The sequence below is a fragment of the Cannabis sativa genome, chromosome 9 (assembly GCF_029168945.1).
Source record: "Cannabis sativa cultivar Pink pepper isolate KNU-18-1 chromosome 9, ASM2916894v1, whole genome shotgun sequence".
NCBI classification, from domain to species: Eukaryota; Viridiplantae; Streptophyta; class Magnoliopsida; order Rosales; family Cannabaceae; genus Cannabis; species Cannabis sativa.
This window is the reverse complement of record NC_083609.1, coordinates 3,591,506-3,617,525: the sequence shown is the minus strand read 5'-3', so window position 1 is coordinate 3,617,525 and position 26,020 is coordinate 3,591,506. Positions and strand designations below refer to the sequence as shown.

Sequence of the window (26,020 nt, the reverse complement as noted above, 5' to 3'; positions counted from 1 at the left end):
CTGTGTACATTTTTTTACGGTGTTCTATAAAATAACATGATAAAAATAACCAAAAAATCTACATAAAATTAACAAGAAAATAAAATCTAAATAACAAAAAAAAAAATTAACAATAAATTAACAGGAATACAACATAAAAATAATTTAAAAAATTATATTTTTTTGTAAATAAAATCATAAAAATCGTAAAAATATTTAAAATTTTATGTAACCATATTTTATATTTTTTTTTAATTATTTTTATGTATTTTTAAAATAATCTCTATAAAATATACTATTAGTTTTAATTTAAAAAATTAAAAAACAAAAACAGTTACATATATTTTTATCATTATTTTTGAAAAACAAAAATCCTACTTTGATATTTGTAATTTAAAAATTTAAAAAACAATAGTGTTATCAAACACGAAATGCTAAAAATAGAATTAATAATATTGAGATTTTATTGTAACTCCACGAAACTAGTTATACATAGCGTGCACTACTTACTACTGCATGTATCTCACCACACATCTCTATATCCATCCATGTCCATAAATATTTATATAAATATAAAATTAATTTAAAAAAAAACCGTATTAGTATTTAAATTTATTTGAGTTCAACGTACACTCTTTAAAACATGTTTCTTTTTCCACATATTAAGTTACAAAAATCCGGAGGTAATTTATTGGTATAATTAAGTATCTGATTTTATATAATTTTGAAAAAAAAGTACTGTTATCGGACATTAGTGGTGGCTAGCACTTTTTATAGGTGACCCTTCAAGATTAATTAGCGATATTACTTAAAATGTTATTTTTTTTTAACTTATATAAGATCTAGGGTGCTAGGCACCGATAATGTCTTTCAGCAATTCTCTTAAAAAGAAAAAAAAATTTTTTTTAATATCGCTAAACAATAGAACAATACCTATAAAAAATAATAAGGACTACTAAGTACCTAATAATAATATTCTAATAATAATAATGTATAGTAAAAGAAATGGTGGGTCACATTAATTATAATTAATTAATTGTTGTCCCATAACAATAGATATTATTATTTTTTATTATATTAAATAAATAGTTGTATAAATAGGTTAGTATTGACAAGTTATAAAAGGAAGAGAGTTTCAGTTTTCTTATTTCTTCTTCTTCAATTCAATTACATACAAAGAAAATCAAACACAGATTACAGAAAACAAAGAAAGAAAGAAAGAAAGAAAGAGAGAGAGACACAGATTTGACCTAGGGATTTGGGCTTATTTATATCGTATTTATATATTTATATATATACACGTTTCTCTCCTTTCTCTCTTTCTCTCTTTCTCTCTCTGTCTGTTCATGGTGATCGCTGTGGAGATTGAGAGCAGTAGTAGTAGTCATCATCATCAACAGAGGAAGATAGGTCCGACGGGAATGCGACTGGGAAAATACGAGTTGGGAAAGACTTTAGGAGAAGGAAACTTTGGCAAAGTCAAACTTGCTCATGATCTTAAAACCGGTAATCTATTTGCTCTTAAAATTCTACAGAAGAATAGAATCATCAACCTCAATATCACCGATCAGGTATTGAAAACCCCTTTCAATTTCTTTTTTGTTTTTTGAATTGAAATATGTTGTTTATGATTATTAACGAAACGAAAATTATTTCAGATTAAGAGAGAAATCGCTACCCTTAAGCTCCTCAAACATCCTAACATCGTCCGATTACATGAGGTAATTTTGAAATTAATTACTCTGTTTTTCTTTTTAAAGAATAAAATATTATTAAGTGTTTAGAATTTTGTGTTGTCCAAATCCAATTCCAATCCTAATCTGAAGCCATAAATGATTAAATGGTGGCGGGTCATCTGGAAAATTATGACTATAGTGTTTGTCGTTTTGTTCTATTCCTTTATTTCCATTGGATTTCAAATTCAATGGCTGGCGTATTCCCATACGTCTGATTCAAGTTAGCTGCTATTGGTAATGGTATTGAATGAAAAGAATGAATGAATAGTGCCAAAACCAAGGCACGTGTATTTTGTGGTTAAAGACTTACCTACTGTCCTGCCCTGACCACCAACCCAGACCCAGTGTAGTGTAGCAGTTTGGATATGGGCCCATGCCTCACTCCTCTTTTGCCCCTTTTGTCTATGCTCTTCTTTACCCTTTTTGCCTTTGTGACACTTTTTTCTTTCTTTCTTTAATTATGATTTATGAATTCCAGACTTTGTAAAACAGTGATGTGATATTCTGTAATCTCATTCAATTTTTACTCTTTGCAGGTCTTGGCAAGCAAAACCAAGATTTACATGGTCTTAGAATATGTCACTGGAGGAGAATTATTTGATAGAATTGTGAGACCATCTTATTATTATTACTCTGTGTGTGTGTGTGTTTTTTTTTTAATTTTCATTCTTTATTAACTCACTCCTTTTAATATGAATTTAGGCAAATAAGGGTAAAGTCACTGAAGCTCAAGGCAGGAAGCTCTTCCAACAACTAATTGATGGTGTTAGCTATTGTCACAGCAAGGGTGTTTTCCATCGTGATCTTAAGGTACTATTTTGCCCTTTTAAAAAAAAATATATATATACCATTTCATCTTTCTTGTTTTTAATTTAAATTTTAATGTTGGACCTCTTCATTTCCAGCTAGAGAATGTTCTTGTGGATGCCAAAGGGAACATCAAGATTTCTGATTTTGGTCTCAGCGCACTGCCACAACACTTCAGGGTACCTTTATTTACCTTATCCCTTTTTTGAAAATATAATCAAGTATGCAACTTTATATGTCCTGTTACTTATAAAATTTACATTTCAGGATGATGGTTTACTGCATACAACTTGTGGAAGTCCCAACTATGTTGCCCCAGAGATTCTTGCTAATAGAGGGTATGATGGTGCTACCTCGGATATATGGTCATGTGGTGTCATCTTGTATGTAATCCTTACAGGATATCTTCCTTTTGATGATAGAAATCTTGCAGTTCTCTATCAAAAGGTAATTAACCAACATTCATCAGATTAATTTTCATTTGTATTTTTATTCTTATTAGTATGTGTACTCATTTCACTTTTGATTGATTTCAGATATTGAAGGGTGAGACACTGATACCAAAATGGTTATCTCCCGGTGCACAGAACATGATTAGGAAAATTCTTGATCCCAATCCCGTTACCCGGATAACAATGGAAAACATCAAATCAGATGAATGGTTTCAGCAGTGCTATGCTCCTCCAAATGCTTACGAAGAAGAAGAAGAGGAAGATACATACACTGACAACGACGATCCCTGCTCAATTCACCATGTGGTATGCCCATGGAATTTTATTTTACTCTTCTTTTCCCCACTATTGTTTTGGGAGATTGGTTTTAATAACAGAAACTTGATTCTTTTGTTCCAGACATCTGAAGAAGAGAATAGGACTTCAGACTCCCCGGTTTTAATGAATGCCTTTCAACTCATCGGAATGTCCTCATGTCTAGACCTTTCTGGTTTCTTTGAGAAAGAGGTAAAGAGTGGGTGACTTTAAAACCATTCATTATTTTACATATTGTCAAACAATAACTAACAGCAGTGTCTCCAATTTTGTGATAATTCAGGATGTGTCAGAGAGAAAAATCAGATTTACATCCAATTATTCGGCAAAAGAATTGCTAGAGAGGATTGAGGATATTGTAATAGAGATGGGATTTTGTGTTCAGAAGAAAAACGGAAAGGTTGGTTTGAATTCTTGTTAATATGATTACTTACTATTAATTCAGATCAAATGGAGTTACTCACTTACTTGTCAATCTCTATTTTTCAGTTGAAAGTAATGCAAGAGCACAAGGGCCCCAACAGTTCGGGTTGTCTTTCAGTTGTAGCAGAGGTACACTTCATTGATGCATCTGATATTCAAGCCATTGATATTGATTTTCTATTTTACTATAATTGAAATTTTGAAATTAATCATAATTTCTTGTGAACTTTATCAGGTGTTTGAGATTAGTCCTTCTTTGTATGTAGTGGAATTAAGAAAATCATATGGAGATGCTTCTGTTTATAGACAGGTACACTACTTTCCTTGCTCTTCTCTCTCTTATTACTATAATTGTTTTTATTGTTATTGTGTTTAACTTAAAAAGTCAATTCTTGTGTTTGTGCAGTTGTGTAAAAAGCTTTCAAATGATTTGGGTGTTCCCTCAAACCAGGAGATCTTGACCACAGGAGTCTAAAGGTCATTTGATTAGAAGAAGAAAGTATATAAATATAACCATATGATATAAAAGTAAATCTCATGTATATGTTTTTTTCTTTATTCTAAAATCGTAAAAGAAAATATGTATGTGAGACTTACATTATTAAGAGGAATTATTTCATTTTTTTTTTCCCTTTCTTTTTGGAAATGTGGAATTAGTTCATTCTGGTCGCATTCTACAGCTAATATGTCTTACACCAATGTAAAGAAATTAAAGTTATATATAAATATGAGATAACATATATAAAATAAAATCCTCTAAAATGAGATAGTAGTAGACAAAGATATTAGTTGGAAGAACTCATTTAGATATAATCTCCTCAATAAGAATTGATGATGGAATTTGAATAGATAAATAAAGGGTAAGTATTATTTTGGAATTTGTGTTTTACAAAAGTAATATATTAAATTTTGTATTTTTTAAAAGAGAAATGCTAAAGATACTAGTGGTCTAACTAAATATCGGATCCCAAATAATTTAATATAATAGTTTTTAAGGAGTATCGCTAGCCAATCGTAATGCGATATGTCGAGAAGATGCTAGGCACCACTGGTGCCTAATAGCAATGCTCTTTTTAAAATGGTATAAACAAAATTTTAAATTGAATTAAATTGGTTACATTTTTTCTATTTAGGAATTGTCAAAAAAAAAAAAAAATAGAAAATTAAGCTCAAGTTTTGTTTATACTATTTTAAAAAATAGGGGTTTTTTTCTTTTTTACACTAATAAACAGTTTTTTTTTGCATTTTAACGAAATAATACATAGAAACTTCTAATGCAACTAGCGCTGCAACCTAAATTGCACCAAAAAATCGTATAGAAACCCAAACCGTAAATTTAAAAAAAAAATTAAAAAAATAGTATATAGGATAATTCCTCTAAAAAATATAAGATTTATTTTATTATTTAACAAAATAAATAATCTAATGAGTAATTTTTATAAAATTTAAGATTTAAAATAATATTTATTCATAAATAAATAAATAAATAAAGAATCAATATTGGAATATACTTTAAGTGTTATGTAATTCTAACTTATCTTGTAAGGGAGGAGAATACAATCATACACTAACTATGATATCCAATTCACAATTTCATTATTTTTTTTTTAAAAAAATAACATCAAACAATTTGAATATCTTTGACTTTCTTATCTATAAGTAATATACGAGTTGTTGAGAATGGATTTTATAAACTTAAATGTTTATTTATTTATTTATTTATTTTAATTAGGTCAAAGGTCTTCACTTAAGGCGTGTTGTGGAGTAGAGTTGAAATGATTGTTAAACGGTGTCGGTTTTGATTTTTCAATTTCATAACATATAAAAAAGCTACAAGTTACTAACTAATGAATTATGAAACACAATTACATATGAATCATGTGCCAAAGAACATCAAGCTTGACCCTTCTTTAATAACTTATTTCATTTCAATTTTAACGTGTCCAACCACCATCTATTATTATAATTATATTACCCAAAAATATATATTAAAAAAACAAAGAAGAAAAAAGGTGAGGCACATGGCACACCAAAAATACTTATGAGTTCATCAATCAAACCTTAGTGGGGTCCCACACTCCTTTTTAATAGGGGCAAAAGAAAAGAAGTTTATAAAGTTGGTAATTTAATACTATTTTTTTTGTTTTCAAAATCTTGGGCAGAATCCCATTATTGTCTTCTCTTATTATAATTATTATCATTTATACATAATTAATTATTTATGTATGTAAGGAGAAGAGATTATGAAGAAGAAGAAAAAATATACTATAATTATAAATACAATTGTTAAGATGTTTATAATTGTTGTTGGGTGACATTGGAATTTCTGAAATATATTAAATATATGTGAAGATTGATTTTGTGGTGAAAGGGAGGCGTTTGATATAGACAATTATTTTAGTATTATGATGTTTGTCTTGGAACCAATTTATAGAACTATATTATTTATTTATAATATTTTTTTAGAAAAAATTGGAAATTTTTATTAATAAACATATCATATAATTATATAATTGCTCATTGCTGATATATAATTTAAAGAGTAAAATTAATAAGATTTCATGTCGTTACAAAAATAAAAATTATGTTGAAGCATTAAAGAAACGCGGTTAATCTAAATAAACATGTGACAGATCACACCTATTAATGATTATTTATCAAATATCTCTTAATAAAAATTGGATAATAATAACCCTATTATTCAATCTAAAATAAAATTAAAAAAAAAATAATCAAATAACCATACATAGTGATAACAATCATAACAAATAATTACACCATAAACCATAGGTCAATAAATATTTGAGTCCCCTAGGTCTGAACATTGACAAAAATACTCATGCTACTAATACAATCGTGCTTTGAGCCAATTGAGATTCCCCTAGTGTAGCAAAAATAAACAAAACTGTAATCCCCTGCCATTAATGAATAAAGTCCTACTGCCATAACAATAACAAGGTGGTGTAGCAACACCACTATTGAAAATAAGCATAAAAAGCAAAACATAACAAACAAAAATAACACACCAATTGAAGATCCAATCTAAAGCCAATGCACAACTCAAATCTTTGAGAAACACCTGTAAAGAAAGAAAACAGAGAAGGAAAGAACTCATGCAAAAGGATTGCAACAACCCCAATGAAATCGAAAACAGTGTGGAGATCAACAAGAACCGACCAAGCCACGTCGTAAGGCCGAGAAACAGCCAGCGAGCCCTGCTCAAGGAAAAAAAATAAAGTGGTGACTAAGAACTTCTAGAGAGAAACCCTAAAAAGAATAGAGTGCTCAACTATATGTTTTTCTTCCCCCCTCCAATTTTTTGTTGTTGCAATATAATTTTAATACTTTTTATATAATGTAAACCAATTTTTTTTTTTTTTTTGAAAAAATTAATTTTGAGAAATAATTTTTTGAAACAAAATTTAATATAAATATAGTATAAATTATTTTATTTTATTTGTTTTAGAGCTACACTATATATATGTATAAATTTTTATCAACAAAATATACTTATTATTTTTCAACATTTTTAGAAACCGAATGTAGTAAATATTAAGCTAAAGAAAGTATGATTAAAAAGAAATAAGACACTAACTTTTACGTGATTGAGATATTAATGAATTTTAGTCCATAAGTCACTGTTATTAAACTTTTAGAAATGGGATTTACACTTGTATTTCTAGTTTTTGAACACTAAAAATTCCAACCCTTTGCATGAAAGGTAAATGCCATATTTATAGGTAAATTATTGGTGGGTTAGACAACTCTGAACCCATTATAATTCTTTTTAGTTCAAAAAACCCATTGATGGGCTAAAATACAACACATTCTGAATTATTAGGTCAGGTAGGTGAAACCCAATTTGAATTGAGTTGCTTTATGTACATGGTGAAACTATTGATTGTGATAGGTGGGGCGTGAGCCATCGTGGGAAATACAAAATATTAGAATAGTGGGTGTCTGTCCAAAAAAGGTAATTTCTTTTTTTGCTGTGAGCCTTTCCAAGGTCTGACGTAGAGGACAAGCCGCCTGATTTTTTGGGATCGTGTCAGAGGAGTGCCATGTACGTGGGGAAATTTTTGGGACAATAAGTGATTCTTGACACCCTTTTGTATTATGTTCACGGATGACCTATCCTCTTTGAGTTCACACCATTTCTCCTGTTAGATGATGATTGTTGATCTGAGATTCGCTATTCGAATTTGTTGTTGAAAAGCATCATGGAAACTAGACCTGACGTCCAATTTCACCCATCCTTGACAGACAGGCCTGGTAGTTGATGTTAGAATACTGTAAATCTGAATTTAACCCTAATTAATTTATGAGAATCAAACAATAGAATTATAGATTAGCGGAAGCATACTGATGTCCATAGAATCAATTTTTGTAATGGTTTAATCTTTTAATTTTACAGTAAAATCCTTCTCTGTAACCTTTTTCTGTTGATGATTGGGTTTTAAGAGAATGAAAAGATACGATGCTGTAAATTGGGGACTATTACCGTTTATATTACCAACTGACAAAACAGTTAGTAATATTTATTGACTATTTTTATTTGGCCCCTCATCAAATTAGAAATTGTCCTTGTAGTATCCACATATTAAAATCATGACTATCATGCCCTTAAGTCATAAACTTTCTTCCAAAATAAACCACATAAATTTGACTTATTTATTTGATGACCCAACACAGATATTTTATATATACAATTGCGACCTCAATAAATTTCTAACAATCTCCAACTGGGCCACATATGTATACATATAAATGTGTTAATCTTATTGAGCTCATAACTTTGTCATCATAATCGTAGGCATGTGCAATCTCGTCCATTAATCATATCAACATAGGATTAAAGTGGTTTTCGTTGTATCAATCACAACTAATTCCATCAAAACATATATCAGCATAGCTAAATGACATAGATCAATCATGATAATGTGGTATGAATTTTTACTTTGCCAAACAAGCTCATTTCTTGCTTTCCAATGTCTTCGAAATTCCTATGACCAGTTGATAAAACTATCCAAAAAAATCTGTGGTTGAAAGGTTGCAAATAATCCCATCAACCCGCTGCCAAAAAGCTTTGACTAAAGGACACTCAACCAAAATGTGGAGGATTGACTCATTCATACCTTGGCACACTGAGCAAATAACGACCTCATCAACATGCCGACCTTTTAATTGGGCAGTGTTGTTAAGCACTCAGAACATGCCCTCCAGAGTAAGTCTTTAACCTTAGGAGGAATTTTGAGTTTCCATAATACCCTCTAAAAGCCTGAATGATTATCTTCCGACCACCTACCATGAAGCACCTAGAGAAGCTTGTAAGCACTCTTCACCGAATAAATCCCTGAAGTCTCTTTAAACCAATACCAATGATCTGACCCAAGATTATCATTCAATATAATACTCTTAATTAAATGTCAGTCAGCTTTTAAAGTAATTTGTGGTGTAATTACTTCAGTTTAATTTTCAGTTACAAATAAATACATAAGTTTTACTTTTAACGTTAATAGTAATTTATATTTTTGAAACTTTCGTATGTACTTGACCACTAAGTGTAAGGTTAATATCCACTCTGTTATTTTATTATTGGTATATTTGAATGAATTTTGAAATAATATAAAATTTAATAATCCGAATTAATTAAGAACTTTCATGTGGTTATTGACTTACACATAACAGTTAAGTATTTACAAAAATTTTAAAAATATAATTTAAATATTATTACACTGAAAAATTAAATATGAATTTTTTATTATAATAAAAATTAAATTTAAATATTTATATTAAAAATTAGTCTAACTTTTAATAATTGTATTTTGATAAGTTGTATGTACGGTTATGAAGATGTACACAATACACTCCAATCTATATAACACTTGATACTTTTCAAAGGTATATATGCCAGTCCTCTACGTTATACTTTCTCAAAAACATAATTATTAATATAAATAATATTAGCTAGAGTTTGATCTTATCTCAACTCCTTAGATATATAATTATTTTATAATAATAAAATAATTAAACAAGATCATGTGCACAATTTTACCAATCATGAGAAGATTTTAGTATTTTCTTCTAAAGGATAATTTTTCTTATTAATTAGTGACAAAAGTGCAAGAAACATTTTTTGTGAGGTGGTCCTTTCCTTGTTCCATTTTGTGGTATAATAATAGATGGAATTATGGATGTGAGCTACATGTGAAAATATTGGTTATGTGGATAAGTATGATTAAAGTGTTAAGACAAAATAGAATATTTGAAAAATGTGATATGATGATGGTGATGGATAATAATATATACACTAAAGTTATGTATTTAAATTTTATTGGGATATTTTTATAAATACTTAAAAATTATAAAAAATTTATAATTATACAAATTTATAATATGATGCTATTGCTATTTGTCATCAAAGTGTATATTATTACATTAATATGATACTTTATAATTAATTAACGAATATTATATTATTTATTAAATTAAAATATGTGTAACTGAATATCCCATCATTATTTTTTTGGCTACTTATCTTCAATTTTGTTTAAAAGATTATGTATTCATGTTCATACAAGTGTAGTAAGCAAATGGGAAACTAAAATTTAAGTGATGTTTGGTTTGGTAAAATATAATAGAATAAGAATGATAATATGAATTGATTAAGATATTTAATTTATTGTTAGAATAAATATTGAAATAAATGATAAATTGATAAAATTATTCTCTTTATTTTTTAAATTTGTATAAAAGATATTGAAGTTATTTTGGCTTTACTTTATTTAATCATTTGTGATATAATCCTCTTTATATGTAATGGAGGTTTCATTATATATTGTAATCATCAGTACACTGTAAATTAATTCTATTACATCACTTTTAAAATTCAACCAAATATTGTAATGATTTCATTACAATTACTATCACAATAAACCAAGAAGATTACAATTGTAATGGTAATCATGATCATAATTGCAATATTCTTCTTTTACTCAATTTTGTCAACTTTTCAATTTTTTAGTGTAGCTCTCCAATTTTGACACAGATAACCTTCAAGAAGATTACAAGTTTTATAGCCAGACAAGATAAGGCCTCTTGACAAAACAGAAAGAATAACAGTATTCAAGAACATTTTTGAGAATCCTTCTCATGAAGGTCCAGAATCCGAGCCTGGTCGATATTGCTTCTGCCTACACAAGAACAAGGTGTACTACGTGAGCGAGTCCCTTGTCAAGCGCGCCACCAACATTGCTCGTGCCAATCTGGTGTCTCTCGGTACCTGCATTGGCAAGTTTACACACAGGCAATTTCCACCTCACTGTCCAGTGTCTTGAGTATTTTGGCCTCAAATGCCAAGCACAAGGTCTGGCTTAAACCCACCTCTGAGATGTCATTTCTGTATGGAAATCATATCCTGAAAGGCGGGATAGGGAGGATCACAGAGAATATTGCACCTGGTGATGGGGTTGTTGTGATGTTTTCTATGTCTGATGTGCCTTTGGAGTTCGGAATTGCAGCCAAGTCAAACACATGATTGTAGGAAGATGGACCCTAATGGAATTGTTGTGTTGCATCAGGCTGGGATGGAAGATGAGCTCTGAGTATGAACTTTAATGGTTCTTGAGACTAGTTTTTGACAAAGTGGTCAGATTTTCCTTCTAGTCCCTTGCTAAAATTTATCAGCAAAATTCTGAACTTTCTATCCAACATAAATAGTTAAGACTGATCTGATACATCTTTCATTTTTATTAACTGAAATCACCAAACTCTCACTATTCAATAATCAAGTTGAACAAAGTGAAACATGTACTATATTATATATATACATAAAATACATACCAAGAATATGTAGTAAGAATATGGAAATAACTCATTGGCTATAAATATGTTACACATGGAGGAAGACACTCTTCATCTTCCTTGACTGGAAATTAACCAAACAGATAGAACCGAAATTGGATGGGAATTCGATCAAAACAACGTAGTCCCTATCCGCTACTTCGTTGTCTCTCCTTCGACAGGGCCACTCTCTGTATCAACAACAAAAATCGTCGAAACAGAAGTAGAGAATGCTCAATTGTTTGAAATTTGATGTATATATAAGCTGAAATTGCTGATAACTAGTGTATTGAAGTAATCTACATTATGGTGCATATGCAAGAATCTGATTTCTCATCATAATAATTGCTCACATTGCTGCAATGCACAACAGAACAATGGTGTGAGAACCAAATCATATTCTGATAAAGGATATTGAATGTTTCAAAGCTCAAATGAAATCATAAATAATCAACTCCCTACTTTTATCTATTTATTTTTTGGATTACTCTAATTGAAATCATATATACTTTCAAAATATCTTATCAGAATAAAGTTTTCTCACCAGATTTTTAGGCATGCTAACATGTTTTATGCCATAATGCCAATCATAAGGTTTTATATTAAACAATATCTAAACATGCTAGAAAATCCATTTTATTCTTCAGAACTTTCACAGGCCACATTTTTTGTTTAATCAAGTGATAAACTTATGGACATAATCAGGCAGTAAAAGCCTCTCAAACAGACAAATCCCATCTTTCCTAACTGTTTTACAATCATTTCATCAAATAATCAACTGTCATTTATTAGTAACCTAACCATATGATGTTTTCTACCAAAGTAAAAGCTTTTACAAATTTCTAATTTGAACAGAGGACCTCCTTCCCTAAAAGGACCAAAGTCTATACTCGGAGGACCAAGAGAGCCACCGCCAAGTCAGTAGCAGTGAGTAGCGGCAGGGTTTTGGGTAGTTGGGTTATGTTAGAGCGTGGCGGTATTAGAATTAATAGGGGAAGAGAGTTTATTTGTGGGATGAGGAGATTTTAGTAGGGTTGTAACCCTTTCTGGGAGGAAACTAGGCTCTCGAATTCCTCGAATTCCAAGACATTGAAAATCATTGAGTGGAATTTTATCAAATCCAATTCAATCCCCGAAATCAAGTTTCAAACACTTAATTCAATTCATAAGAAAATAAGAAGTAAAACAAGCTCACAGAAATTCTAGGCCTATAATGAAGAATTTGAATTAACTCTAGTCAATCTCTAACCTTTTTACATGCCCAATTTTGGCTAGCTTCCATTACATTCCTGAATGGCGTCGCTGCTGCTGTTTACCGACGTTTGAAGCTTCTCATTCAGCATCAGCTTGTACTGACCATCTCTGTCTTCCAAATTACGCATAAATTCAACCTACAAAACAGTAAACAAGAATTGCATTTGCATAAAATAAATTACTTCTCATTTATGTTCTCATGCCCATGATTAGTAGTTCTACTATTAAAGACATCAATCGCCACACACCTGTTGCTGAAACAAGTCAAATTCATCAGAGCTCAAAGATCCATCACTATTGGAATCAAGGAGCTTCATCATCTCCCGGGCATCATCCCCAGGAGCACCAAGCTCTTCCATAACTTCCATAAGTTCCTCAATGCTGATCCTGCCATCTCCATTCTTGTCCAGAAGGCGAAACACCCTATTTTGTTGGTCGTTTTCAATACCTTTATGATTTGTAGATGGAAGACCCTTAAGACGCAATGCTGCTAGTTCAGCCGCAGCCACCATTATGGCCTTGAGCCGCTTTGCCTGCAAATTAATCTCTAATTTATTCAATAATCAAATCAACTCAAGACTCAATATGTTCTATATGATAAGCTTCTGGTCCGATGTGTCTAACAAAGGAGGAAAAGCCATAAACGCCAAGCATAAGTTTTATTACAGCAGTTTATTCAGTTTTAATCTTTGTTTTAATTGCTTTAGGCTGAGTTGTTTTTGCTTAATTAGAACTCAGTTTCAGTTATGTTGAAAGAGTTTAGAATTGAGAGAAATCTCTTGGGAGAGATCTAACTCTCTTGAAAGGTTAAATAAAAGAGAAGCCTCTCCAAGAGCTATTTTGGGATTTCAACATTTGTGTCTTCTTTTGTTGAATAATTTGCAGTTAAACCCCCTTATGTTTCAATTCGGGTTTCAATTTAACTCTACTTCTATTTTCAAATCCAAAGTGTCGGTTAAAAACATGTCCCATGTACATACAGTGACAGTCCCAGTTAGCTTTAGCCGACACCTCGAATTTGCAAATAAAAGTGAAATTAAAGGGATATTGCCAACTAAAAATAGATCAAGATACAAATTAAATCACAAAAGGGTTTGGCCGCAAATTACTTTTCTTTATTAGACTACTTCAAAATCTCAGAAAAGTCTACAACAATACCCTTATTCACTATGACTATGAGAATCAACTATTAGAAATTATTCAGAACAAAATTTACCTCTTCTGGGTCAGTGAGACCAGCCTTATACAAGGAATGTGAAGCTGTTCCACCAGCAGCAAAAACATCCATATCAGAAGTTCTAATCTGAATCTCCATAATAGGTCTACTCCTACCTTCTTCACTCACATCAACAGCCATATGTAAACTCCTATACCCATTCGGTTTCGGATTAGCAATGTAATCTTTCGTTCTATGTGCCATTTCTTTCCACAAAGACTGCACAACTTCGCGGGTCCTATAACAAGCTCTCACACCAATTTCTTCAAACACATCACTATCATCACTCTCAAACCTTCTTGGCTCTAATACAACTCTCAACCCAAGAACATCATTCACCTCCTCTGGCTTTCTCCCATCATTCAAGAGCTTCTTCATAGTACTATACCTACTTTTGTACCTACCCTTAACGGTAATATCAGTAACCATTCCAGCCAACAAAGAATCAGCTTTCAAAGCCACCAACAACTGGTCCTTAAATACATCAATCAAAGATTGAGACTTTCCCATCTCATGAGCCTCATTATGGGTTCTCAACCAAGTATCCACATACAAATAGGAATAAGGGAAAAGATACCGAAAGCAAAGATCCTCAAGCTCGAGAGAAACGAGATGGGTCCCTACGGCGTGAGCCAATGGGGCGTGAATCTTCATTACCTGTTTTGTGCAACTAAAAATTATACTGTGCGACCATAAAACAACATATTAATTAAAATTGCATATCTTAAATGCTTATCCAAACTCAATTCATTATTTCAAGATAGAAACCACAGGACATAGAGGGAGAGGTCATAAGCGAATCGGTCTGATTCTATCTCGATCGCTACATTTTAAGAAAGTAAGGCTCCCACATATCATTTAAATCACTCTTTTTAAATTTTATTGAAGAAACACTTTTCTCATTATGAATCTTCTAACAGAAATTCAATCCTTAATCTACTTACACTAACAGTCAAATTGATAATTTTTCTTACACATCATGTCCATGGAGTTTTCAAAAATCAAATTGTTTAGAATTCAAAAGTGAAAAAATTCAATAAAGCAATAAGTAGTGCCGTTTTCTGACTATAACCTTGTATGGTTGTAGAATCGACAATAAATTAAACTGTGCGATTGCAAATGATCATTATGGTCATAAAATGACTATAAACCATCATAATTGCTTATTTTACAAATTTTAGTATTTCACTTTAACAAATTTCACAATTTACACTCAACACTATAAATTCAAGCGATTTTTGCACTTTTACACTTTGGAGTTCTTTTTTTCATTTTTACAGAAATCTACATAGTAACACATAACAACTAACAAAACAATTTAAATTGCAACTAAAAAATTAACATAACAACCCGAAACTAAATTCAATATAGTTATTTTGCATTTTTTACACTTTAAGCAGTTTTTTTCTTGTATTTTTACAGAATTCTAAATAGCAACTCACGTAACAACTAACTAAGCAACTCATATAGTTAAATTTACATAGCAACTCATATAGAAACTAAATTCAATATAGTTAAATTTCTCAAATTTTTGAATTTCCCTTACCTGGAGAGAAATCAATTGCTGGTGATAACGAGGAAGGTAATCGAGATTTCTCATTGTATCAAGCTTGAGAGCGAGCTCAAGAATCAGAGCTCTAATGTCGTAATAAGTTAGGCAAAATTTTCTAATTGCCGAAGCGTCTCCTTCGTCTAAAGCATCAATGTCTTTGAAAGTCGAAGGAAGATTATTCACTCTGAGACTCTCGTGGAGAAGATGAGCTGTGCCAGTACCAATCCGATTCCTAACATGGGTAATCGAAATAGTACCGGACTGAACCAAATGCCGGAGGATTGAGGCGGAGATTACTTCTGCGTCCATGTGAAGATCGGCCAGGAGTAAAGCTACCGATAAAGCCTTGGAGAGAGGTGAACGGCCGTCTGGGGCGAGTGGAAGCGCGTGGAGAAGAGGGATTGACAGTTTAAGGGCTTTGAACAGAATTGAAGATGAAGTTGTTGAACCCATTCTGTGTGTCAGTTGGTTAAAAGCTCCGACTAGCTCCACCACTCTCTTGCCTCCGTCTCCGGCTTTCTCTAATGCTGTGCCGGCGCCGGCGCCGGCGCTGGTGGCTGAAATGCTGAGGTGGCGAGTTTGGTGGACGTGGCAAGTTGTAATGAAGATGGGTTTTGGGTTTGGCTTTGAGTTTGAGTTTGGTTGAAGAAGATGATGCAAAGTCTCTACTCCCAATCGAATCGAACACAGCTCCATTATTGGTTAGTTCTTTCTCTCTGGTTCTGTTTTTTTTTTTATTTTTGGTTAAAAAAAAAGTGCTTGTGGAAAATGGAATGCCACGTGTCCTTATTTTGACATAAACATCTTTGGATTTTGCATTAGTTAATGATTTTAGAAGTAATGATTAAAGATAAGGATCTAGTGAACTAAATACTGTTATTTATTGTATCATATAGACTATTGAAACAAAAACATTAAACCACAAATTGGAGGATGCTTATTCTTACTATTTTATATTATTAATTTATTTATAACCAATAATTTAAATAAAACTCATGAGGATCAACCTTTAATGGAGTGTCTTATTAACTTACTGATTTTCTCATCTTCATTAACTTTAAAATTTTCTTCTTTTTCTTAAGTTTTTTTTCATTAGTTTTCTTTTTCTTCATTTATTTGAAAGATTGATCCACATTTTTTTAATTATGGTTACTATTAGTTCTTACTCTTCTCATCTTCATTATCTTTAAAATTTTCTTCAGCTTCTTAAACTTCTTTTTCAAATTTAATTTTTTTTTTTGCATATTGAGTCTCAAATATCATTTTAGAATTTGGTTCATTACTCTCTGATTTTGTTAAATATATGTTTTGTTATTTTATATGTGCTATTTGGTGTTCAGTATTATAAACTTGATTTTCATATTTTTTAACGGCTGTTTTGGTTGTTCTATTTTTTTTTTTATAATGTATTTAGGGTAAGGAGAATTTTTCTAAGGTGAACGTTTCCTCTCGTGATCATGTTATGATAGCTCACACTGACAAAAGAGTTATTGAAGTATAGTATTTTTTTGTAATTTTATTTGGTTATTTTGTTTTGTATTTTTACTGTTCTTTTACAGTTATTTTAGTAATTTTTTATGTTATTGTTGTTGGGTTAAAATTTTAAATATTTACGTTCTTACTGAAAAAATAGTTGTTTTCTGACTATTCTGGTGTTGCTTTGGTGGTTCAGTTCGTAGGTGTTGAAGATGGATGCTTCGTATGTGTTTTGGGGTATACACAGTACAAAAGAAATAAAAAAATTCTAGGACAATATATTTGTAAAAAAAATATTATGTGGCAATATTTTTGTGAAACTTACCCAAAATTCCAATATTTTTGTAAATCCTCGTATATAAATTAAGTGTATGGAGCATTTATTTATTTTTATACTTTTATTTCTCTTTTAATAATAGATGAAGAAATCATAAATGAATTAAAGAAGAAGGAAGAAAAAGAAGAATAGAGATAATATAATAAAATAGATTGTGGAATAGTTTCTCTAAATAAAAAGGTCTCTAAAAGTTATTCTTGGAAAGTTATATGTTTCCTGAAAGTTGTTCCCGGACAGCTAATATGTCCATCTGGAAGAAGTTTTGTGGAATGATACTTGTCATCCATTGTTGAAAAGTTCAAGCTTTTGTGATGAAGTGATAAATCTGAAGGGAGTTAAGATTCATAGGTGAAGGAATTTCAACTCAATCAAAGCAATGGGAGCTTGTCTTCGAATCTAAGGGAGAATCTTGGTTTGTTAATCAAGATCTTAAGGTAAATTGTTGTAAAGATTATTGTTGTATTGTTTTACATCCATTTGATTTACAAACTGGAATTTGTATCTTAACATTAATTTTTATTGGAGGTTATTTACCATACTAAGGCAATTAGACTCAAAATGAAAATGTTGGGTTTATTAAATTTTTCTAGTGTACTAATTTAGCTAAATAAATATCATTTGAATATCAATAAACACTTTACTATGTTTATTCCTTGGAGATATAATATGGCCTACATTATTAGGCATGGTCATATCAAACTTAATTTATTTATAATTATAAGGCAAACTGCTAGGATTTATTTACATATACTATGCTTTATTTATTTAGATTAAAGTAATGATATACATTAGTCACTATTCAAAACTGTTTGTAGTACTAATTAAATTTAATTCCTCACATGTAATTAAATTTAAAATTTATTAAAACATTTCAATATAAATTTACATATTAATTAAATATTTACATAAACACAAAATAATAAAATAAATAAATTTACATTTTAACTGAACATTTACATAACACACAATCTTATTTACTCTTTATTAGGAAGATGAGCATCACTAATAAAAGAAGAATCATCACAATTGAAGGAAAGATGGAGCATCATAGGAAGACGTCGATGAAGATGATACCGGCGATGGAGCATTTAAGCACATATAACTCATGTCTACTTGCAACTTCTCATATAGATAAGGTAATTGAATGTATCCCCTCTTGTATTCCTTCTCCAGTTTCATAACAATATTACTACTTAAAAACTTTCTCATATATTCCTTGCAGCATTCTTTGCCCGTGCAAAGAATTTGTTGATCGGTGCCATAAATTACACTTGAATCGTCAAATTTAAGCATATAAGCTTGGTTGCACCCTCTAAATAGTCTACTTCCATATGAATCAATAATATAACAAACATGAAGTTCTAGTTTTAAGACAAAGAAATGATCGTTCCAACCCACGACGAAAATTTTCGGCTCTGTTGTTAAATCCTTAGTTATGTTCTCCCACATATTGTCTAAAGAGAACATATCTTTCAACAAGGCGAATTTTTCAACCCCGAACATCCCCGTTACTGACCTATCTGTGCAAATAGAGACTGGTCTGATACCAGCATTTATCACAGTCTCTATATCGAAGTGATTGTTAGAAAATTTGTTCTGGTAATAAGAGGATTCGTTGCTGAGTGCTCGCCACTCAGAAGAGCCTTGCAGGATTAGGGATTCAAATTGTACTCTTGTGGGGATTAATTTTGGGTTGCAGTGAAGCCAGTGAGCAATGAGTATTGCTATCACGGAACAAGCGCCATATCCAGAAGCTAATCGGCTCGTTTGATCGAAGGAAGCAAATAAAACTGGAACTTTTAATAATGCTTCTTTATCTTGACTCAATAATTTTAGTGGAGATGACCACTCACTTAAATTTTGTTCCTGTGATCATTTACAAAGATTCATTAATAAATTATACATATACTCTAAAACTCATTCATAAATATACATAACATAGTTAAAATAATATATATATATATATATATATATATATATGAATCTCATAGCTAGCTAGTTGTGTTATGAATTTAATACAATAACAACAATTTCATTTTAAAAAGAATTTTCTATGTAATTATTAATCTAATAATCCAAACGTTACTATAAGACATGATTTGCACAAATTATTAGTATTGTATTTATTTTAAATAATGTTCCAAGAGAAATTTTAGAGAATTTTTGTTACCTTAAAATTTTCTTGTCTTTCCCATTTAATATGATCTTTTTGAGAGTAACTTTTCTCTTCCATTGTAGTTTGTTTTAGTTGGTTTGATGGAATTCCCTATATCAAAAGAAGAAGAAAAAAATATTAGTTTTTATAAATTACTCTCTTTCAATGAATTGATCGTATATTTTTCAATCAAAAAAAACAAAAAAAATGAAGTGTCATTCGTCAAAAAATAATAATAATAATAACAAAAAATCTTAAAATAACAAGATTAATAAGTAATAAAAATGGTAGTGTTATAATTTTGCTTAATCAAGTTATTGAATTAATTAATTCAAATTTTAAGTTGTATCAATAAGAAGTTTTCCAATCTAGTTTTCTGTACAAGGCATAAGCAAAGCAGCCATATATATGATCAATTCATTTTCGTTTGGAATTATAAAGTGATGAGCTTAATTTGTATAGAAAACTAGAATTATTACTTTGGTTTAATTTGTTATTGCTTTCGGGGTATGTATGTTATACTTAATTTATCTCACTCATTACTTCACTCTCTTAAAGTTAATTAATTCTCTTTCACTAATAAATAAAGAATTCATGAATGATCGATTAAAGAAGAAAGAAGATGAAGAAGAAGAAGAACATTTTAGTTACCATCAAGATTTCTCTGAAGGATGCCTTTTTTGTTTCCATACTTAATTACTACTTAACTTCAACACACACTCTCAAATAATATTAACTTTTTTCTTTTCTCTAATTAACACTTAACTACCCTACGGCTTATATACCATATCATTAGTATAATTCTACTCAAATTAGGATTTATATTTAACTTTTAATTTATTTTTATTTAAAAAAAGATAGATATTTCACCGAAAATGATTTTTTTTATTTAATAAAATTAATTATTTTAAACTGTCATAATTTAATTTTGTAAACTTTGAATTTATTGGGTATTTATGTAATAAAAGTGATTTAAAATGGGCCTTAGAATTGAGAGGAGCCCATATTGATACAGTTCTTCGTCTTCTTCGTCTTCTTCCTTCTTAATCCTTATCCAAACTCCATACTTACTTACCTTACTTCAATTCAAACCAGAGAGATAACCAACAACAACAACAACAACCACTCTCTTCTCATTACCAACCTCAACAATGGCTGCTTCCACTCGAATTCCCTTTCCAAAAGCGGACTCATCATCATCATATCTGATGACAAATCTATAAAGCTTTGGGATTGGGAAAAGGGACATTCTCATTATTATGTGATGCAATGCAAGTGAAGTGGCTTTTAATCCAAATCACTCTAATATTTTCACCTCTCTCTCACTTGATGGAACCATTTTCGTATGTAATGATTTTGTTACAACATATCAATGGTCCTGGTTGGTCCATTTTTTAAGCTCCAAAAGTATTTTTATTGGTTGGTAAATCAATAAATTTTAGTTTTTAACTGTAACAAAATTAGTTTTAGTAGTTATTACAAAAAGACATTTTCGAAAAACTAAAAGCAGAAAAGAGAAACTCAGCATTATAATTTTGCTGAATCATCTTTAATTTATGTTTTTTTTACAATATTTGTGGTCGTTAATAATTAACTAGTTTGGATATATATTTTCTCATCCATTCTTTAATTATGTTAAATTAATTTCATTATCAAAGAAAAAAAAAAGAATATTGAAGAATTGTAACATTATCAAAGGAATAAATCAGTAAGCTTATTTGCTTATTTTTAAAAATTTCCCAATTATTTATTCATCTTCTTACTTTTATGGTCTCATCGTATATGCACTAACATTACTTTTTCTTTTATCTTTAGTTTTGACAAAGGATTTTTCATTATCAAGATAATGAAAGGTAGAGATTCGGTATTAAGTGGTCAAGCCTAAAAGAGTCATGATATAAAATAATTGAAAATAAACTAATGTTCAAAGTTGACTTGAACTTAGTATATATGTTGTTTTATGATATGTTATGTAAAACAAATAATCTTCTATATTTTTTTTTTAATGTGTGTTTATGGTAATAATCTTCTATGAAAAGCTACAATTTTCATTTGTTCAAACTAATATGGCTTTTTCATGTATTTAAATTAAAAACAAGTATACCAAGTTTCATGTCTCATTTCAGTATGAATAGGTTTCTTTAAGAAAGAGTAAATTTTTTAATGAAAAGAAAGAGGAAAAAAATAAAAAAAAAAATTAAGTGGGCAAACATGAATCCAAATCAATTAATAGTGTTGCTATATCAGTCCTAAATAAACCTTCTACCTAAAGACTAAGATGACATGGCATGTATAAAGACACTTCACTTGGCCTCTCTTGTTTGCTGCTGTTTTTTCAGTTATTTTAGTTAATTCTCTCTGTTATGTAACAACCTTTTGTAACCAGGTTCCTTATGTTATAAAAGGAGGCCTTGGATCAATTTTTAGTTAGTGCAGAAATAAGATTGAGTGAAAAAATCAGGGAGAGACTATTGTATGGTGAGGTTTTATTGTATCTTGTAGCAAGAAGGTTAGAGATGAAAGAGAGAGGAGCGGGGTGAGAAACCAGAAAGAAGCAAGGGTCTTCAAGGGTGTTTCCTAAGTGCTCTAAGTTTCATTTGAATATTGCTCAAGGGAGAAAGATCACCATTGTATCAAGTTCAAGTTATCTTGAACCAAGTTTGTAATCTGCCATTAATCATAGTGAAAAGGATTCCTTGAAGGGAGTTCAAGGGGAATAGGCTCTCTACTAATTGTAGAGGAAAGTTCGAACCCCTCTAAATCCTCTTGTGTCTTTTATTTTCTTTTCTCTGTTATTAATTTCTTGCTGGTTTTTATTTTTCTGGTCTATATGTCTTGTTAATTTCATATTTCAAATCAAGCTGAGGTTGTTAATTTGTAACAAATGGTATCAGAGCTTGCGGTTTATGTTTCATAAGTTTTTCAGCTTGACAACATTGGCATCAAACCAGAAAATAGAAGAACAAGTGTTTGAATCTTGGTCTGAACAGAAGCTCCAAGAAAACCAAGAATCAGAGTTAAGGGGAGCAAGAAATCATGTCCACTGCCAAGATGGATATAGAAAAGTTCAGTGGGAAGAATGACTTCTTCCTTTGGAGGGAAAAGATGAAAGCTCACCTTGGAAACATGGGATTAGATGAAGCTTTGAAAGGAGAAGATAAAATGTCTGCAACATTGGAAAAATCCAAGAAGGAGGAAATTCTGAAAAAGGCAAGAAACACCATAGTGTTGAGCCTTGAAGATGAAATCTTGAGGAAGGTGGTTCGAGAAGAGACAAGAAATTTCGTAATGTGGAACAAATTGGAACAAACTTTCATGACAAAATCTCTCGCCTGCCAGGTTTACTTAAAACAAAAATTCTATGGTTTTAGAATGGATGAAGGTAAATCGATTGATGAAAATTTAAATGAATTTACTAAGTTGTTATCTGATCTTTGCAGCTTAAATGTTACTATTGAGGAAGAGGATCAAGCCATATATCTCCTCAACTCTCTACCACAACAATATGATCAATTTAGGGACACAATTCTGTATGCAAAAGATAGTTTGGTGTTGGAGGAAATCATTGGGGCAATCTATTCAAAAGAAATGTCATTAAAGAATAGTGGAAAGCTTTCAAGAACCAATGGGGAAGTTCACTTCACAAGAGGAAGGAACACACAAAGATCCAATAGTCAAAACAGAAACTACAGCAACTCAGGGTACAAGAAGAAAGGAAGATCTACTTCAAAAGATTCAAGTAGAGATGGCTCTAAAGAAGATAATAAGTGCTATACGTGTGGGAAGACAGCCCTTCCTACAAGAGAGGATCGTTATTTCAATAAATATAAAAACAATAACAGGTTTAAGAAAGATGGTAAAAGTAGAAACAAGCATGAAGATCATGACTCAGCAAACTTTACAGATGGCTATGACTCAGGAGAGGTTCTAATGGTGGCATCCAAGTGCTCTAATGACAAATGGATATTAGACTCAGGCTGCACTTTCCACATGACATACCAAAAACCATGGTTAAAGAATTTCAGACCTACAACAGGTGGAAAAGTAATTCTTGGAGACAGCAATGCCTGCAACATAGAAGGAATTGGAGATGTTAGCATAAAAATGTTTGATGGCATCATCAGAACACTCAAAGATGTAAGGTATGTCCCTAAACTCACAAAGAATTTGATATCTGTTGGAACTCTAGATGATGCAGGGTATACAAACAAAATTGAACATGGAATCATGAAAATCAACAAAGGTTCTATGGTTGTCATCAAAGGAGAAAAGATTAATGGGCTGTACTACTTGATTGGAAACAATATGCATGGAGAGGTCGCCTGTAGCAACAAATAAAGAAGATGAGAAGACAAGTCCTTTGGCATAGGAGATTAGGACACATAAGTGAGAAGGGCTTGAAAGTCATCTATGATCGAAATTTCGTTAGGAAAGGACAAAATCAGCAATGTAGACTTTTGTGAAAGCTGTATTTTGGGTAAACATCATAGATTGAGCTTCAAAGTAGGTAAACACACATCTAAAGGAATTTTAGATTATGTGCATTCTGATCTATGGGGTCCAGAAAAAATCCCAACTCATGGAGGTAACTCTTATTTCATGTCTATTGTAGATGATTACTCTAGAAAAGTTTGGATATTTTTGCTGAAAACTAAAAATCAAGCACTTGATAAATTCAAACAATGGAAGTTATTGATTGAAAATTTAATAGAGAGAAGGATTAAAAATTTAAGAACTGACAATGGACTAGAATTTTGCAATGATGAGTTTAATGAGTTTTGTAGAAATCATGGGATACAAAGGCATAGAACAGTGAGAATAACTCCACAGCAAAATGGAGTGGCTGAAAGGATGAACAGAACATTGCTCAACAAAACAAGGTGCATGATGTTCAGTTTTGGACTACCCAAGAAATTTTGGGGAGAAGCTGTCATGACTGCAGCATACCTGGTGAATAGAAGCCCCTCTACAGCAATAGAGTTCTTGACACCTGAACAGAAGTGGTCAAACAAACCACCAGATCTGTCAAATTTAAGAGTATTTGGCTGTACAGCCTATGCTCATCAAAGTGAAGGTAAACTACAACCTAGATCTGTGAAAGGTGTTTTTTTAGGATATCCTCAAGGTGTTAAAGGTTATAGAATTTGGCTAAAAGATGAACAAGGTTTCAGAACAATAAATAGTAGAGATGTAATTTTTAGGGAAGATGAATTCCCTTGTCTGAAATCTACTAACAATTCTATTGATGCTGCAGAAAATATTAGCACTAACCCTACAGGTATCTTAAGCCAGATGAACAGGGCCGGCCCTAGGCATAGGCGGGCTAGGCCCGTGCCTAGGGCCCACACTTTCCGGGGGCCCAAAATAAAATAAAAAAAAATTATTAGGCTTTTATTTAAGTAAAATTTAAGTGTAATATAAGCAATAAATATCTATAGCTTAGTTGGTTGAGGTGGATGGCATAATGTTTAAGGTCATGGGTTCAAATCCCATAACACTCTTTTTTATATTTTTTTTTTATATTTTTGAGGGCCTTAAAAGTTAATTCGTCTTGGGCCCATATATTTTCAGGGCCGGCCCTGCTCCTTGTACTCAAAGTTGTTGGTATATCAGAAAAAGACGACCTCCTTGTACTATGATATAACTATTGGACATTTTTTTCTTTTTCTTTGAAAAATTATATTACTTTGATATATATATATATATATATATAAGTATCAAGTTCTTCTCTAATAAATTTTTTGCAACAAAGTTATTAATAATTTTTTCTACTTTAAAATTCTATATTAATTTTATTTTTATTTAGTTTTTAATTACAAAGTATATTAAAATGATAAATTTCTATCTCTCTCCATAAAATTTATATATATATTATAATAGACATATATATATGTATCTCTAAGAAAACCTAATAAATAATTATATAAGAGCTAATATGATTTTTTTTAATTTATAACAACAGAAACATATGTATTAAGACATAATTTAAATGTGCTTAAATTTTATATATGATAGCAAACAGAAATTTATATATTACTCAGTTTGAAAATATCTAAGAAAATCTTTGTAATATAATATTAAGAAAATTTATAACAACAGAAACATATGTATTAAGACATAATTTAAATGTGCTTAAATTTTACATATGATAGCAAACAGAAATTTATATATTACTCAGTTTGAAAATATCTAAAAAAATCTTTCTAATATAATATTAATAAAATTTATAACAACAGAAACATATATATATATATATATTATAATAAAATCTTTATTATTACATTTTTATTCAAAATGAATTTCTTCTATTTTGGTCATCATCTTCACTCTCAAGATTCCTAGGAATAACAAATTCAAAGCTATTCCTAGGTGTAACATATTCGAAACTCTCTTCTTCTTCTGTTATTGTAACACCCTAACTACCTTAGGCGTATTACGTGATTTTTAAACGTACTGTGCAGCTCGTTGCTAATCAA

General features: G+C 30.7%; 4 protein-coding genes and 1 pseudogene across 5 annotated transcripts in view; 2 read left to right on the top strand and 3 right to left on the bottom strand.

Moving 5' to 3' along the window:
* The first annotated feature begins 1,040 nt into the window (after positions 1-1,040).
* On the top strand, positions 1,041-4,373 carry LOC115722823 (CBL-interacting serine/threonine-protein kinase 1). The gene is made up of 12 exons (XM_030652157.2): positions 1,041-1,550; positions 1,638-1,700; positions 2,252-2,323; positions 2,418-2,525; positions 2,621-2,701; positions 2,790-2,969; positions 3,059-3,280; positions 3,374-3,481; positions 3,573-3,689; positions 3,779-3,841; positions 3,948-4,022; positions 4,119-4,373. Exons 1-12 carry the CDS (start codon positions 1,326-1,328, stop codon positions 4,185-4,187), a joined length of 1,383 nt encoding a protein of 460 aa, XP_030508017.2. The 5' UTR covers positions 1,041-1,325; the 3' UTR covers positions 4,188-4,373.
* Positions 4,374-8,822: 4,449 nt separating this feature from the next.
* On the top strand, positions 8,823-11,316 carry LOC133031033 (uncharacterized; annotated as a pseudogene).
* A 141-nt stretch (positions 11,317-11,457) lies between these two features.
* Positions 11,458-16,413, bottom strand: LOC115722730 (probable GTP diphosphokinase CRSH, chloroplastic). Of its 2 annotated transcripts, XM_061103981.1 has the most exons (5): positions 15,571-16,413; positions 14,025-14,681; positions 13,057-13,341; positions 12,804-12,945; positions 11,458-11,911 (listed from the first exon to the last, which is right to left on the bottom strand). In XM_061103981.1, exons 1-4 carry the CDS (start codon positions 16,270-16,272, stop codon positions 12,826-12,828), a joined length of 1,764 nt encoding a protein of 587 aa, XP_060959964.1. In that variant the 5' UTR covers positions 16,273-16,413; the 3' UTR covers positions 11,458-11,911; positions 12,804-12,825. The 2 variants fall into 2 exon arrangements, with proteins under 2 accessions (XP_060959964.1, XP_060959965.1); XM_061103982.1 differs by lacking the exon at positions 11,458-11,911 and having other exon boundaries at positions 12,656-12,945; positions 15,571-16,383.
* Positions 11,458-26,020, bottom strand: part of LOC133030922 (probable GTP diphosphokinase CRSH, chloroplastic) — a 44,457-nt gene continuing 29,894 nt past the window's right edge. Inside the window, exon 5 of the mRNA XM_061103983.1 lies at positions 11,458-11,911. The gene's annotated coding sequence lies outside the window, so the exon portion shown is untranslated. The remainder of the gene's footprint in view (positions 11,912-26,020) is intronic.
* On the bottom strand, positions 18,410-20,793 carry LOC133031032 (uncharacterized). Its single transcript, XM_061104250.1, has 3 exons — positions 20,689-20,793; positions 19,560-19,655; positions 18,410-19,255 (listed from the first exon to the last, which is right to left on the bottom strand). Exons 1-3 carry the CDS (start codon positions 20,791-20,793, stop codon positions 18,410-18,412), a joined length of 1,047 nt encoding a protein of 348 aa, XP_060960233.1.